General features: G+C 44.6%; 1 protein-coding gene across 10 annotated transcripts in view; it reads left to right on the plus strand.

Annotated features, from left to right (window-relative positions):
- The window catches only part of LOC138480764 (uncharacterized), an 807,842-nt gene that overhangs the window by 381,402 nt on the left and 411,289 nt on the right, over positions 1–15,151 (plus strand). For all 10 annotated transcript variants that reach the window (XM_069612499.1, XM_069612500.1, XM_069612505.1 and 7 more), the window contains one exon: positions 8,264–8,386. In XM_069612499.1, the coding sequence (XP_069468600.1) occupies positions 8,264–8,386 (123 nt within the window). The remainder of the gene's footprint in view (positions 1–8,263; positions 8,387–15,151) is intronic.

Genomic DNA, 15,151 nt, shown 5'->3' on the forward strand with positions numbered 1-15,151 from the left:
ATGTTTCTATTATCCACACTTGGTGCCTGATTATCCTGTGAAAAAGGTTGCTGTGAATCCTGCAAAAACTGACTTCTACCAGGACCCGGTGCCCCAGGGCGGCCTCTGGATCATCTACCCATATTACCAAATGCATTATTTGACCTCTGCTGGAGGATCGGGCATTGTGCATGCCAATGACCCTCTTGTCTGCAATAAGCACACTGGTTTATGTTTACAGGACCCAATGGCGCATTTCCCTGTGGAACATACTGACCCCTGAATTGTGAATTACCCCGTCTAGGGCCTCTAACAATTTGCTGCAATAGAACTTTTGTTGTTAAGTCTCCTTTTCTCGTTTCAACCCTTTCTTTTTCGTTATTCTCATGATTCTCATAGTACTGAGCCATATGCAATACTTCTGATTGAGACTTCGCTTGCCAAGCGCTCTCTGAGAACATGATTTGCGACTGGATGTCAGGCAGCAATCCACGCACAAATTTGTCCACGAATAGTCGTTTCCCAGACTCTATGCTGAAATCTTGTCCACTGAAATCTGAAAATACTTTTTCGAACTGATTAAAGAACTCGGTAGCACCCGCAGACTTCCCTTGGACACAGGCACTAAGCTTGTCCCAAATAATCCTTCTTTCAGGAATTATAGCTTTCAATTTCATAACTATTCTATCAGGCAAAGTTAGTAGTACCTGAGGCGGTCTCTCGCCAGTTGGCCTTTCTCTATCGAGTCTAACCATATTATCCCATGTATCCCCTAACCCTGGTACATCATCTACAGTCCTAATCTGTTTCCATAAATCAATAGGCAGGAGTACGGGAAATAACAAATCAATATCGCTCAAGGTAAATACTGATGATTACAAGACAGACTCTATTTCTTTGTAGAACCCTGTCAGATTCTTCCTAATATCGGGAATAGATTGTTTGATGGTGTTCACTTCCTGTCTCGAGAACGGGCCCTGAACGAACTGAGACACATAATGTGTAGGAATATCCTGAGCAGGTGTACCTGCTGCAACATTGGCGGGAATCTCAACTTTTGGGACAAATGTCGGAGGAACCTCTCTCATAGGCAACTGAAAAGTAAGAAACTCCGAATGCTTACTGAGCAGCAGAGCTAGATTGAGCGCTAAAGCAGCTGAAGAAGTGTCAAACGAAAAAGCTCTCTTATAAATGTTCAATAATTCTGCGGGACAACAAATCTTTCTTTTTATACATTAATCCTGCAGGTACTCTACCATTACCTGTACCTCTTTCCTCTGCATTTCTGGCGTATACTGACTATACGTGTCATATACTTCAACGGGAGTTATCGACATAGTTATCAAAATATTCATATCCCTCAACCCTTGTGGGAGGTCTATATCATTTTACCTGTTCCATATTATACGTACATGAACTCCCAATCCTTCAATAAAAACGTTTTTCACATGAAAATTGTCTAAGTTAGAGAGTGTGGCAAAAACATCAGCTTGTTCACGCCTCTCCATGCAATGTCTAGCCCATGCAGTCAATTCATGCTTTCTCTCTGGAGACACAGTATTACGAGTTACAATTCTTGACCCTGCTCCCCGATCAAGTACAGGCGGCACAGAACCACTTGGAAGAGGGAGAGTAGGCAGATCTTGTATATTAGGCAAAGAGGGTGCTGTTAATGATGCAGCAGGAAAACCCACCGGACCCGTAACAGCAGGCAAAGGTGGAGGAGCAGGTGGAGGAGCAACAACAAAAGGAGGAATAACAGCTGGAGGAAGAGGAACATTAAGAGGAGCAATAGGAGGAGTAGGAGGAGCTACGGGAGGAGGAATAACAGCAGGAAAAGGAACACACGGAGGTGTCGCAGTGGCACTAGGCCTTCGCTCATTCAGAAGTTTGTCAATCAGCTCATCAGATACATGAAAGTCTGGATACCAAGTGAAAAAACCCTATCCATATCCCTAACTGGCTCAGATTCCTTATTCTGGTCATATAACAATGCTTTTTCGGTGTTCGTCATATGACAGCGTGCATGTTTTTCCGTACTCTTAAGTTGCTGCGTAGCTTCTTTCTTCCAATTCTGTAATACATGAAATGCTGCAGATCTAGCCTTTTTTTAATAATATGGATTCTAAGTATTCAATACGAGGAATTTCAAAACTACCATTGATTGGCCACTGAAGTTCAGAAGCATGTCTAGTTTGTCTGTGCCAAATATCATTAAACACTATACTACCAATGCTGTGCTTACAGTACATAGTACATGCCGGCGACCCCTCCATTGGTGCCGGTCGGCCAAATTCCAATGATTGTCTTGAATAAAGCCCTGAAGCAGGTAGACAATTTACCAGGCATATCAGAATACTGGTGTTACCTGGTCAATAATTGCACTTAAAAGGGAATACCCCAAAACTAATTATCAGGATACTTAAGAATCGGGTCACGACTCACCTGATCAAATCCTAAGGAGGTCCGATCGGATTTCAAAGAACTAACAAAGGTCCCACGTGGTTGGTAATTTCGGCAAATCTGCCCATCTCGATATATATACCCTTGTCAAGATGCCGTCTCGGACCGCGTGCTCACCATCCAGGGATCGGGTTGTGCAGCACTGTTGAGGTATCGCGTCTCATCCAAGAAAGGGGCCCCCTTTGTCATCGTCCGATCCCGGTCTGATAGCCGCGTCAACCTTCAACGAGATGGCATCAATCTTGAGGGTCCCTATTCGGGCGCCATCTGTAAAAGTAAAAGGAAATATCGAGGCTGAGTACCCCAAAAGGAAATACACCAAACACACACTTATAAAGATTCACAGATCTTTATTCTAAAAACTGTACAGTTTACAAAGAAACAAAGTATAAGATACAGATAGCTATCCTGCCCTCAGTACATCACAGCGAATACCAGCCCTTTCGGTGTGAGAAGTGAATGGTACTGGACGTCTAAACAGTTGTACATGTTATACATTTCCAATCATAATGTCCAGCCCCTCTACAGGTTAATAATCCATGGTCTAGAGATCGTGCCGAGTTCACTTCTGGATTGTCCAACAATATACTCATGGATCATCCTAAATTCACATACAAACAAGTCACAATAGCAACAGTGTATTCTCGGGATTAACAATAAGCCTTAACACATATCCTATACAATGCAGTTCAGCTAGTGTCCACGTTCAGTATTTGTATAACATTGTAGTTGATGTATGTCCGCGGATCTGACTTGTTGGTGCAGACAATCCTTTGTCTACAAGTCAGGCATGGGACAAGGTCTCTTTACTCAACCCAAACATTCGGCCAACGGACAGTGTATACATTAACTCACAGACAAGGTTCAGAACGGCTCAGTTACAAGCGGGAAACACTGTCCACCATTTTAGAACATAGAATCACTTTAGAATAGAAATCAAAATGGCCGATGGACCTAAAATGGCAGCGAAGTCGATCTAGAATTAGAGCTTTGCAACACGTTTTCTTTGCAGAGCAACTGGGCTTAGGCCAATATATAATAAAGGAGACACAATATGATATCCCATTTAACAAAGATACTCAAGCGATCTGGAGGATCCTGAATGGCACTGATGATAATCAGGCAAGTCCACAATTGTGCTGCTTATCAGAGGCTGAGTGGTGTGAGTACTACTATAATACATTTAATTCTGAGGTCATAAGTGCACCAAGGGCACAAGAACACATTACCAAGCCCGAGATATGTACACCAAGGGCCCAAGAACACATTACCAAGCCTGAGGTATGGAAGTATGACTTTGATACAACGGACAATCAAAACACTGAATAATTCTAGGGCAAGTGGTCCGGATGGGGTGTAAATCGAAATTTATAAGGAGGACCTGGATCTTTGGTCCAACATCCTATCCAGACTTTTTCTGTGTTTTGCCAGGGGCATGGACTGTCCGTAATCCTGGCGATCAGAAACTGTAGTTCTGATGTTTAAAGGGGGAGAGAAGCCAAGTCCAGATAACTACAGACCAATCACACTGAAAGATTCAACTGCTAAAATCTTTGCAAATTGGTGCTAAGGGATTTGTGTAAGTGGATAAAGAAGGAGAGAATATTCAGTCCCTCTCCAGACTGGGTTTAGAAAGGGCATGGGCACCTTGATGTGTACCGGGGCCCTCCCGGTACGCAATACAGATATTGAAGGACATTTTGAAAAAAATTATATGTAGCAGTGCTGGACCTGAGTGCTGCCTTTGATAATGTTAATACCCAAATTCTATGGGGGAAACTTAGATGCTGGGGTATTGAAGAGGGCCTACTAAGAATGATTCAACAGCTATACAGGGAAAACTGAATAGACATCTGATTAAATAGTCAGGGGAAGCTGTCCAATTCGATCCCTATTACTAAATGGCTGAGACAGGGATGTGTAGAGGCCCCAACTATCTTCAGATTGTATTTAGCTGACCTGTGGAAGGAAAGCCTGACAGGGGGAGGGTACGCACCCAGGTTGCAAGATCTATAGGTGAATATCATCGCTTACGCTGATGATCTGACCCTAATGGATTACACCCCGGCAAGACTTCAACGGCTTCTTGATGGTGTCCACGCCTTTTTGTTGACAAACCATCTGAAAATTAACCCATTGAAATCCTATGCAATGACGTTTTCAACCAAACACTCAGGCAGCAGATATGCATGGCAAGTAAATCAAACTGCAATAAAGCAAGTTACCAGAATACATTATTTGGGCTTCCTCTACAAAGGAACATCTTAGCACCCAAATGGCCAAAAGAGGAGGATGGAGGGTTAATGTAATGCATCGATTACTCTAATGAAAGTCCTAAATAATAAACTCTTTGCATACTATTAATCAAGTTATACAAATTTAGGATAACGTCAACAATATTATATGGCTGTGACCTTATACTGTTTGCGGATTAGATGTTTCTAGATCACCTAGACAATAAAATATGGAAGACAGTGCTGAATCTACCAAAATCTACCCTGATCAATGTAATTAGATTAGAACTGGGATTGACGTCATGGTGGGCGCAATACATAAAAAGATCTTTGTCCCTATTAAATGAAATAAGGGAAAGTGAAAAATAATCGCTGGGCTCTTATGTAAAAGAACGTGTGTGAACTGTCTCTTATCACAAATCTTTTCTGACAAAATTCTATAAAACGTGCAAAATCTACTCAACTAAGATGCAAGTGGAGAAGGAAGACAGCGTCTACATCATAAAAAAATAAAATAAAGCGGTGAGACAGAATTTCTGATTATGAGGATCTTGGCAGGATTAAATTATATAAACATATATAAATCTACATACCCCGTCACATGAGCTTAAATCTTATACACAAAAATGTCCTTCCAAGAAGCACAGGGGTCTATGTCTAAGATTTCGTTTAAATACTCTCCCGAGGATGGAAGTGGTGGGGCCGAGACTTGCAGACAAATGCGTGGCTGACGTGCATGTGGCTTAGTTCCAATTGAATCCCTGTTTCATTTGGTCTTGGAATGCATGGCATTTCAAGAACAAAGAACTCTTCTTCTGGGAGACTTTACCCTTTCGATCTCCTGGGTATTATCAGATAATCTTTGGGTAAGACTGATGACGACTACGGACAAGAGCCTAATAATAGGCTCCTGCATACCTTTCTGAAAGGATCCACCCTGTCTCCACTACCAGGCGCCCCAGATCCCCGTACACCAACATGCTCTCTGTGCCACTAGTAAAAAGAGTTAAACCGGGTGGATCCAGCTTCCCCTATCTCGCGCCCACCCACTGGAATGCCCTACCTCCCACTATCCGTGGTGAGGACTCCCTCACCACCTTCCGCAAAACACTCAAAACTACCCTCTTCACATAAGGACCGACACATCACCTCGAATACTTATCATATATGTTGTAATATACGACCAAATGCAATATTTGTAACAGTATGATTTCTTGTACTATTCATAATGTGTCAACAATCGCTATCATATGTACCATGTAACTAAGTTATTGTAAGTAACAGCGCCTCAATGCCCCTGGGCTGCTTGTGCGCTATATAAATATAAATAAATAAATAAATAAATAAATAGCCCTTATGACCTTGCTGTTACGCTCACCTAGTATCCACAAGGATGCCACCCAGCTGAGTTACTCGCTGGTATGCTTCTCAGCTTTGCCCTGATGTGGTCTGCGGGGAAGGTTCTGCCTGGAAATACAGGAGGACTGTGTTCAAGACTGACCGACTGGGGTAAGTATCCTCCCTCCACCCCTGTATGCTTTCAGTCCCTCTGGTGCCCTCTCCTCGCCTTGTGGTAGAATTAGGCGTGCTCTCCGTCCTGCCTACTTTCAGGGGCGCATTATCTGTCATGGGCGTGTGCGGTCCCGTTACTTCACTGACGCCGGACCGTTTGATATTGTTCAGGTAGGTCTTATTGCTGTTCTTTAGTTTTGTTGCTATCCTGCATGCCTTTCTTTGTTTAAAATGTCTCTTTTTCCTCCCTTAGGTATGCGGAGCTTCAGCGCGGCGAACTGGCTGGGTTGAGCCCTGCTGGTAAATGATGGCGCATTAAGAGCGCTATGATGCGATAAGTAAGCGCTAAGCGCAGCGCTGCAAAGTCTTGCCTTTGCTAACCTGTGTTTTCCTTCCTTGTAGGTCGCAGTGTTCTTCAGCGTGAGTGGAATGTCCGGAGTGGTGCCAGCCAAGAGGTGACCAGCCAGGTAAGCCTTTTGAGCAGTTTGTAATTTGTAAATGTCTCTACAGCTTTCATTAATGTTGCCTCTATCTTCCTCTTTCAGGTCGTTCTGTCCGGGAGGCGTGCAGATTCGAGGAAGCTGTTCTCAGTAGCTGTGAGTGTTTAAAGATGAAGACTGCAGGTAAGATGCTGCTGCTAATGATGTTCCTTTTGTCTCCTTGCAGGTTCTTCTTCTCCGAGGTTGAAGGGAATAGTTGGACACGGTGAACGTCACGTTGCAAGCTGCAAAGTAACACGAAGCATGTTCTGCAGTCAGGGTGTGGTTTATATAGCCAAGGGAAAGTAGTATCAGGGAAAGTAGTTCCAGGTCTGCCACACCCAAAACACTAGACCGCATAGCTTGGTTCTTAGGAACCAAGCTATGTAGATGCCTCCATGTTGGCTGACAATACAATAAAGTAGTTCCCAAGCACATTGTTGTTCATGGTGTATGAGCCTGGCGCCATAGGCACCAGGACTGGCCCCATGAGGGCTTTTGAAGAGGATGCCAGGCTCTAGAGGCCCAAGTCCTGACTCCACCTGGCCAATGGGTTTGCCAGAGGGGGTTTTGGGCGAGGGTTGTGACACTTGCTGGCACAAATATTTGAAGAATTAAAAAACAACATGCTCCAGGGTGAAGCAGTTTGGAGAGCCATGTAGGAGGACGAGGTGCTACCCATAGGGCATCTACCAAGTAGGACGATATGAATCATAAGTGATAATCAGAATAGCTACAATTTATGCTATAGGCTAGGTTTGAATTGAATATTGAGTATTTGATAGCGTAATGGATGAGTCTAGTATATGGAATCATGATTTGACTTTGCTCTGTCTGCAATATATTTAACTTCTGTATGATCGCGTGATAATGTGCATTTGGTTTTATTTTTATTGAAGTCTAATAAATACCATGAGATACCATGTATGCCTCTAATGGATGAAGGGGGTGGGCAAGTTGTTAATGAATTCAAGGACATACTTCCAGGCAAGTCCCCCTTATCGAAGTACATGCGTGCAGGGATGTGGCTGGGCCACTGTTTCACTTTTCCAGCAAACTCCTCCATTTGAATTAAATTGTGTAGCCGAATGGCTAAGTGCACCCCATCCCCTCCAGCCTCACCCCAACAATCCTGCAATTTGAGCCATAACAGTGAGACATTTCTGCGCTCGCAGCTCTGCATTCTCTATTTCTCTGTTTGCTTTTTTATGTTTTTCTCCTGCACTGGGTTATTGCTCTGCACCTATGTCGGGTGGACACGCCCCCTATGTGACCTCACCAGATGCTCTCCCACCTGAACGTACCGCCACTTTGCTGGATTGCGCTCCATGCAATGGTCCATGGTCTTGTTGAAAACATCTCTCTAAACTCTTCTTACCAGACTCTGTGATCGTCAGTTACTTAATGAGGACAATGGGGATCGCAGAGCAGCTTCAGTGGTACCTCCATTGGTGGGTTTTTGCGGGGTGATCTGCTGTTGTGAGGACATTTAAAAGGATTGGGCTTAAGATGTTTGATCACTGGTAGCAATGTTAGGGAAGCTTTGATTGTTCTTCCTTCTTTACCCTACGAGAAACTTTTCACTTCTTTTACCAGGTGATGACGATATCACACCAATCACTCCAATGAGTAGCACCAAAAGCGGTGTCGCCACGGTATGGCCTGGCAGCACAGGAGAGGATGGATCCCAGTCCAGCAGAGCACCGTTGTCTAAAAAAGGTATGATTCCATGTTTCCCCAAAGTGTAGCCCATAAAGGTGTTCAAGACAATCAGTAGTATTTGTATTTGTATTTTGTTTATTTGTATTGTGCACCTTACCCCGGGGCATCTGGGTGCATGTTTAGTGACCAGTTACATGTTGCATGTTACATGTTACAAGTATATATATATATACATTGTGCAATTTACAGGTTATAATTATACAGTTTCAGCATAAACCCATTTACAAATATTTACAAGATAATAAACGTAGTGATAAGAGTAGGCAGTAGAATTAGATTGAGTAGGTGGCCTGGGCATCCCTTTCAAGTTTAGTTTTGTATTTAACAGAGTGGGGATGTTGAACAGTTTTGAGCATGTTGGATAGGGAGCTCCAGAGTTTAGCTGCAAGGGCAGGGAAGCTCGAGCCTTTTGCAGTGTGTAGCTTGAAGCTGGGAATAGTGAGAGTGTGGGCCTGAGCAGATCTCACGGGTCTAGATGCTGTATGTTCTGTAAAGCGCGAGGATAGGTATGTGGGTGCTGCATTGTTCTGGGCCTTGTGAGTAAGAACTAGGGCTTTGAGGGATATGCGATGGGTTAGAGGGAGCCACTTCAGGTGTGGGAGATGTGAGGTTGCCTAGGAAAGTTAAGAGCCGCCCGTATGGCATTGTTCTGTGAGATCTGGAGTCTGTCGAGGTTTCTTTGGCTTGTCCCTAGGTAGAGGGCGCTGCAATAATCGATTTTGGACATGATGAGTGTTGTGGCGAGGATCAGGCAGTTGCCCGTGCTCAGAAAGGGATGGCATTTTGCAAGTGTAGGCTGACGCTGAGACTATAGAATTGGTTTGTCTATTGAGAGACAGGATAGAGTCTAGGTAGATTCTAAGTGTTTTTGTGACGTTAGAGACTTTGATAACGTTGCCGTCGATAGTGAAGGATTTGTATTTTGGGTCAAGTTTGGCAAATTTGGAATGGGAGTCCAAGATGAGTAACTCTGTTTTTTTGGATTTGCAGATTAGTATTTGCCAAAGCTGGGTGTCTTCCTAGAGCTGTATACCAACTGTGGATCAGCACCATAGGGGGTCCCTCAAGGTGAAGGAGGGTATTCTTTATGTGCCACTCTTACTTTATATCTTATTTCTTCTATTACTCAAAAGGTAATAGCTGGGCACTGGGCAGTTACATTATATCAACTGCCTGCGGCTAAACACAAAGCCAGCGCGACCTCAGGAAGCCATTGATGGTCCTTGCTCTAGAATGATTGAAAGACTGGAGTGGGGTGGGGGCACTGAGGGGGGGGATCACGTGCTGATTTACACAAGCTGATGTGTTTGCCCGTTGCATAGTCTCAATATCAGCCTGCAACTTGACATGTGCTGTTATGTGACAGATAATGTTGCTTGATTGAGAAGCGAGAATTCCACAAGAGATGCACTTCTCTTTTTCACTGTTTTGAAACCTCTGAAAAGTTGAAGACCCATTGGGGTTCAGGTCCACTGTTTCATCTGCCACCTTATCTGCAGGATGTGCCTGTTAGGCAGAGTGGCACACACTGCACAACTGTTCAGACCAGAGAACACTATCACAAGTCTTTCCCCTCTAGTGGGGCTGTCCTTATGCAGAAGAACTAGTGTAATGTCGTCTTTTTATAGCGTTGTTTTTTTTCCAGCATAAATCATATCCTCAGACTTGTTTTTTACCTTTGTAGCACAGGGAAAATAGTTATAGTAAAATATCAGCCACATAGTATTAGCAATTAATAGCTCTGCCTGAGACCTCGAAATCCATAGTGTTTATAAGACCGGCCATGCTTTGAAATTTAGAGTCACTGATAGTGTGTTTAAAAAATGGTAAGAGTTCTGTCACACTTGCTCCAGAGGAGACCCATTCAAATAAGAACAAGCTCCATGTATGCTCTCCAATTGCAGGACATGTGTTCTTCGAATGCTGTGCCATCTCACACATGTTCCTGCACATCAACATGTTGCTAAGCAGTGTGGGGGTCATTCAGCCACTGCCTTCAACATTAAAAGGGACCCCATATTTTACTCTTGGGCCATAGGTGGCTTATTGTCTGCCGACTTCAATTGTAGGAGAGCTGTCTACATGTAGGTTGATATAATTGCCATTGCCCTCCAAAAGCACACTAGGGTGCAAAACATTCATCCGAAAAATTCTATGATAGGGTGCCTGATTTGTGGGCATGAGCAAACAAATAATAGGAAACTATCTAATAGCATGTGAGTTTACCTGACTATATTTCAAGGTTTCTTTTATTGACATCATCAGAGGTCGAAGTGAGAGGGAGCTATCAGAAGTGAAGTACCACTACTTTATTCTTTTTTTTCTTTGGTTTACTGTATACAGATCCACTTCACTTTACAGCCATTTTCATCATCCCAGAATGGTCCCATCTAAGCTGAGGCATACCTCTTCATTAATGACCCCATAACAGTTACAGCTAAACTGAAATCTGGTTCACGGTACAGTCATAAAACCTTGAGATGAGGCCTGGATGAGCTCCACCTGGCTGCATCTTAACTCTTGGTAGCTGGAGGAGGTTCTGCTAACACGAAGAAACCACCTGTCGCATCATCCCATCTCCCTCTAAATTTTAGAAAACTTGTCAAGTTGTTAGTTCAGGTTAAATGCTTAGATATTACAGCTGATCAAATTATGGACCTTTTCCACAGGATTTTATTTTAACATTAGGTGACTACATGGGAGCTGCACCTTCAAGTCACCTGGGAAGTGCACAGTTATAGTAAGAGCCTTAGGGCCTCATTATGAATATGATGTAAGGGGTAGAATTGGAGGTGAAGAGGAAAATCCGAATATTTCTTCAGCCCTGAAACACCCCTGAACTGGAAGAAGCACCGGCGACAATATGGCCGCCGATCCCATGAGCTTGTACCAATCCCCACTGCTCCTACCATGGAGAGATACCACGAAAGGAACCCAACCTGCTGACCATACAATCCTGCAGTAATACAAACCCTGCCTAGAGTGAACGAAGAGACACAAGACAGAGCTGGAGACAACCACATGGACAGACTTGACTAACTGCACCACAAAGCCATGCCTCAAGTCGTTAGAGACATCACGACGACATAGCTTAATTAGACAGGAAGCAGATGTGCAATCCGCACAGTCGGGACACTCATACCAACCTACACAAAGAACACACGCGTACAGCTCTGTGAGTTAGAGGACAGTGATATATACATCCTGTCTGCACGCTTATCCTTTTGCCACTTAGGCTCACTACAGCAAGGATTAGCAGTATGGCATTGGGATTGTTAGACAGGTGAACAAGCGCAGTGCGTGGATGGCACCTTCGCAGGATTGAGGTGGTGTGCTGGACAATGGCAGCTCTGGTGAAGGCGGGGCAAACAAGAGTACACCGCGTAAGGTGCGGGCCACGGAGGCCCCTAGACAAGAAAAGGCAAACTGCATTGTATAATGCATAACGTTTTTTATCCCTGTGGTGACAGCGGAGAAATGGAATCCTTGACTAAAAGTCAGGTAAAATACAAGAGTGCATTGTACTACCACACAGGGGTGGGGAACAATGTATAGCGAGTCAGGAACAATAGTAACTCCCATCCAGCACTGTTGCAAGACACTGCCTACCTATAACGACAAAATAGTCAAATACAGCATACAATGGTCCAAAGTTACGGAAGGAAAGATAGCAAGGCTTTGGCCACGTAAGTTTCTCCAAAGATGTGCTGCAATCACTACTGACCCACTTACAGAGCACATACAAGGGGAAGAAGTTAGCTAACCATACGGAGAAATTCGAAATGGAGTGTATGTTCCAGGAGGATAGACCTCATGGATGATGAGCTTGCCGGGGGTCAAGGGGGAGGGAGCGGACTCCGGCGCTCCTCCTGCTGCACGACCTAGCGTCACCTCCGTTGACGTAGAGGAGGAGGAGGATTAAGGCTTATACAGGTTACGGGAACTTAAAGAAGTGAGGAAACCGCGAGAATTAAAAGCAACAGAAGGATACTCAAACCCTATGTATAAACCGGCCCCATATACCCCAAAGGTTTATGCCCCAAGCGTCCAGCAACAAGGGATGGGAGAGGAGGCCGACAGCACAGGCCTCGTCGAGGAGGGGCTCCGGTGTGTAAAAAATGAATTTGTAGGAGTAGGTACAGACAAATGGGTAGCGGCACAGGTACTCTTGAAATTACAAGGGGTCACAACAAGGGAGGCAGAAGGTGCAACTAGGGCAATAGAAGAGTTGGAGTTGGGGCAGGGGTATAGAGGAAGGGCAACACATGTGGTAAGGGAAAAGCAACTATGGGGAGATGAAGAAGTTAAAGAAGTTGAAGAAGTTAAACTAGAAGGGGAGGTCGGAGAGCAGAAGAGATAGTCAGCAAGGGAACTGGAACTGCAGGATCAGGTATGGAAGGAACATTTGGCGCTGTTGGGGAGAGAGTGGAGGGAACGTGACAGAGAAAAACACAAAGGGAGCAAGGCAAATAGCCTTGGAGAAAGAAAATATTGTTACAACAAACACGTAAGTATGAAGAAGGGAGAGTGAAGGAGTTAAGGTTGGAAAGAGAACGTGAGCAGAGGGAGGACGAGCAGGCCCGCAAGAAGGTGCGCAAAGCAGTAAAGGAGGAGCTAGACAGCAAAACACACGATGAGGAGCAACGGGGAGGACAACAGAACAGGCAGGTCCCTAAGAAATGATCCAAATATGCACTAGAAGGAGCATATTGTTTTTTATTGAAACTACAGTTTAAAACAGAGGAGTTAAACTATTGTTTCAAACAAACATTTCTTCAACTTCGTTAGTTACTCATTTATTAAGGAGAACTTATAACAAGCCCAGCCCCACAAGCACAGATGGCAGTTTCACAACCCCAACCTCAGCTCCAACGACAGCAAACAGTACAGCACTCTGCAGCAATTCACACCACAAATGGGAGGAGGGTACATGGGAATGGGCATTTACCTAAATAACTATAGAGAAAGGGGAGGGTTCCAACGAGAGTGGGGCGTTGGACCTCCATCACACCACCCAGGGGGGATTCAAGGGATATCCACAGCAAGTGCAACAGGGACAGGGCGAGGGAGGAGGAGGATTCCCATGGCAAGCACGAGAGCCATCGCAATGTTGGACCTGCGGGCAGCTAGGTCATATTTCCTGCAGATCTAGGAGCAGAGGGATGAAACCAGTGTGGGGTGAACAAGGGCAATAGTTTGATTATGTGAATTCACTTGTTTCTAGATCCTTTTATTTCTCGTCAGATACAACAGGTAAAGGAGTGGTTGGATCCTTTTATTTCTCGTCAGATACAACAGGTAAAGGAGTGGTTGGATGACAACGCACAAGAAACTGACAACATATCCAAAGAACAAAAGGAACTTCCCATTAAGTAGGGGACCAGGTTCTGCACAAAAATGTTACGAGGCAGTTCATCGTGACTCGCTTCACAGGCCCACACATAGTTGAGGCAGTCACAGAAAGAGCTGTTAAACTTGAAGGACGCTCTGTCTGGTCCCATCTACAAGACATCAAGACCTACGAAGTATTGGCCTCACCCCAAGGCGACTCCACAGGAATCGACAGGGCCAACTCTACAGCAACAAGCAACCATCAAGAAAGCATTAGTGCCCCAGACACACGTGAACCTGAAAGTACCCCATCCCTAATAGAGACTCCTTGCCACCCAATGGTCCGATTGCCCAGACTTCTGATGTTCCCACTGCAAGACTGGTGCAAATTGACCAGTAAGTTAAAGGCACACATACATAGGAAAAGTCAGCACTCAAGGATGATATATATTTATTGCATAAAACCTCTTCCGGTGCCTTGAATGAAAGTATAAAATGTTGCAGCACTCTAAGCGAACTTGATCATTCCACACTCGCAATCTCATTATTCATCACACTGTGTTTACCCTGTCTTAACATTCTTCTTATTTACACATGCAGGGTTCTGCGACTGTTGATTATACATGTATAACTGTTGGTAGGTGCAGGCATGAGGATCTAATTTAGATGTTGCTTCCTATTGACCACCCTGAAGCACTGTCTCATCAATACATCCACGCCATAAGAAGGCCGACACATTTTAGACAACGGGCAACACAAAAATACTACTGCGCATTCCTTGAATACATAGCACAAACATACCCACAACTTCAGCACACTGTCTACCCTGTCCTGCCCACACTTTGGGCCTCATTACAAGTCTGCTGGCACGGATACAACGGTACCAGTTAGCTTGCCGGTACCGTTGTTTTTCGGACCAACAGACTACGAGTTGTGCTTGTGGGTGTCGCACTGCACGCCAGGTCTGACCTGGCGTGCAGAGCGGCACACCTGATCACAGCATGCCTGTAGCACCAGCACCATTCTGAATGGTGCTGGTGCTACAGGCATCCCCATTCCCATTGATCCCTATAGGGCTCAATGGGAATGGCGATGTACCGGTACCGGCGCCCACGAATGGGCAATTACCGGATACGGCGGTGTCGGAATACTCCATAAATTGCCCATATGCGGCTGCCGAACCAGGATGCAACTCCGGTGGCAGCCGTGCTGGATTTACCCGCACGGCTGCCACCAGAGTTCTAACATCGATCCATATGGAAAATATGAGAAGAAATGTTTGCATGGGCATTGAATGATTATTTAGTACACAGAGCTTAAAAGTAATTGCAAATACTAATACAATAATGCTTTTTAACATGATTTTTTGAGGAGGGCAACTTTATCATCTCATCGCATCAGTCGCAATAGGGGTGTAAGTAAAGAGAAACA

Source organism: Ambystoma mexicanum, chromosome 5p (assembly GCF_040938575.1).
Source record: "Ambystoma mexicanum isolate Mex_15411 chromosome 5p, UKY_AmexF1_1, whole genome shotgun sequence".
NCBI lineage: Eukaryota > Metazoa > Chordata > Amphibia > Caudata > Ambystomatidae > Ambystoma > Ambystoma mexicanum.